This window comes from Triticum dicoccoides, unplaced genomic scaffold (genome assembly GCF_002162155.2).
Source record: "Triticum dicoccoides isolate Atlit2015 ecotype Zavitan unplaced genomic scaffold, WEW_v2.0 scaffold182330, whole genome shotgun sequence".
Taxonomy (NCBI): domain Eukaryota; kingdom Viridiplantae; phylum Streptophyta; class Magnoliopsida; order Poales; family Poaceae; genus Triticum; species Triticum dicoccoides.
Window position 1 is genome coordinate 1 of NW_021226539.1, and position 2,197 is coordinate 2,197.

Genomic DNA, 2,197 nt, shown 5'->3' on the forward strand with positions numbered 1-2,197 from the left:
TTGGAAAGTCCGTGCTGGATGGAGCGCTTGGTTACGCCAAATCCGCTCTGGCGGAGGAGGTGGCTCTGCAACTTGGAGTCCGGCGTGACCAGGTCTTCATCACCAATGAGCTCGAGATGATGCAGGCTTTCCTCATGACTGCCCATGACGAGAGATATGATGACGACAGGGTTGTCAAAGTGTGGGTGAAACAAGTCCGCGATGTGGCCTATGATGTCGAGGACACCCTTCAAGAATTTGCTGTTCGCCTTGAGAAGCAGTCCTGGTGGCGTATCCGTCGCACACTGCTGGATCGGCGCCGCGTGGCCAAGCAGATGAAGGAGCTCAGAGCCAATGTTGAGGATGTTAGCCAGAGGAACATGCGCTACCACCTCGTCAGATCCAAGCCAGTGTTAACAGCTGCTGAGCAATCTGCCATCGCTTCTGCAACATTGTTTGGCATCGATGGAGCGAGGAATGCCACCAAATACAAGAAATCAAACGTGGATCTTGCCCAGCTGCTCATGGTCAACAAAGATGAGAATACTGACCTAGGGGTGATAGCGGTGTGGGGAACAAGTACTGATCTTGGGCAGACGTCCATCATCAGGGTGGTCTACGAGAATCCAGATATCAAAACCAAATTCCCATGTCGAGCTTGGGTCAGGCTGACACATCCTTTCGATTCAAAAGATTTCATTCAGAGTTTAGTGAAGCAATTTTACACGGCTGTAGGGGCTACAGTCCTGTTTGGAATGGAAATGACAACACCATTTGAACTAGCTGAGAAGTTTGATTGGTATGTGAAGAAGAAGAGATACCTTATTGTGCTTAATGGCCTATCCACTATTGAAGAATGGGATTGGGTTAAAGGATTCTTTCCGGACAACAATCTGGGGAGCAGAATCATAGTCTCTACAACGCAAGTTGAAGTTGCAAGCTTATGTGTAGGGCAAGAAAGCATAGTTTCACAGCTCAACCAATTGTCTGCTGATCAAAACATTTATGCTTTCAACCAGAAGGTAATATTCAAAGTTCTACTACCTGTTTGGTATATAGAATTAGGTTTAAAATACCTAGTAAGTCATATTACTTTTTTGCACTATATTGTAATTGCTAGATAAACTATTTTTCTTTAGTTCATGTAATTTATATATTGTGTTAACGATTGTGTTTTAAGGACCATATTTGGAATTAAATGGGCCTTGTTCTTTTACTCTATCGGGAGTTCTTATTTTTCAGTCGACAACCATGTCGTTGATACTTCATCTAAAGGAAACCAGGTAGCTTGCACAATTTACAAATTTGTGTGTAGTTAGGTAGTTGCACATTTATATACCTAAAGTTGTGCATAAAATTTCTGTTACAACTTTAGGATTGATTATGTGCACCTTAATTAACGTTGAAATATCAATTTTTCAAGCAATATAAAAATAACATATCCATAATATTTAAAGGGAATGGTAATTTTTTTTCTTCAAAAAGGAGGTTATTCCCCAGCCTCTGCATCAGAACGATGCATATGGCCAAAGGGGATGGTAATTACATGCAAGTAATATCTAATTGAAGAAAAAATAATTATAGGAAAATTATCTGGAAGCAGAATACACATTCCCATTCAAGTAGCTAGTAATGTGTGTACCTGCATGTGATTTAACCGAATTTAGTTTTAGGTTCTATTTTCCAAGAAATGGAACAGAAACACTTCAATTTTTCAATCAAACGAGAAATATAATGCATTTGAAGTTTTGAACACATTTGATTGTGCTTTAATTATTTTTGCATTAGAAATATATTGCATTAGAAGTTTTCAACACATTCAATGGCATACTTTTGCTTCAATTATTTAGCATTATATTTTATATTCTTTCATGTATAGGATTATCAAAATAGATATATAACACTGCTAACATGTGAACAGGGTTGTCAAGGTAGAACCGGGTTAACTACATCGAACACAACTAGTACTGGTGTAGATAACAACTCCACATCGTCTGCTGTGGAGATATTACCTGAACAATCTAAAGGTGATGACGGAAAGCATGAAGTGAAAAATCGCATCACTCGCACCAAGACGATGGTGGCTGCTTTGGAGGAATCTCATCTTGTTGGGCGGAAGAAAGAAAAAGGTGAAATTATCAAACTGATTTCAAATCGAATTACCCAATTGCAGGTGATCTCGGTGTGGGGAATGGGTGGTCTTGGAAAAACCACTCTA

General features: G+C 39.9%; 1 protein-coding gene across 1 annotated transcript; it reads left to right on the top strand.

Annotated features, from left to right (window-relative positions):
• Window positions 1-5: 5 nt before the first annotated feature.
• Window positions 6-2,188, top strand: LOC119344725 (disease resistance protein Pik-2-like; the record flags this gene model as incomplete). The annotated part of the gene is made up of 2 exons (XM_037615088.1): window positions 6-1,001; window positions 1,901-2,188. Coding segments are annotated over 2 exons (1,284 nt in total), but the record flags the coding sequence as incomplete, so codon positions are not given.
• Window positions 2,189-2,197: the final 9 nt, after the last annotated feature.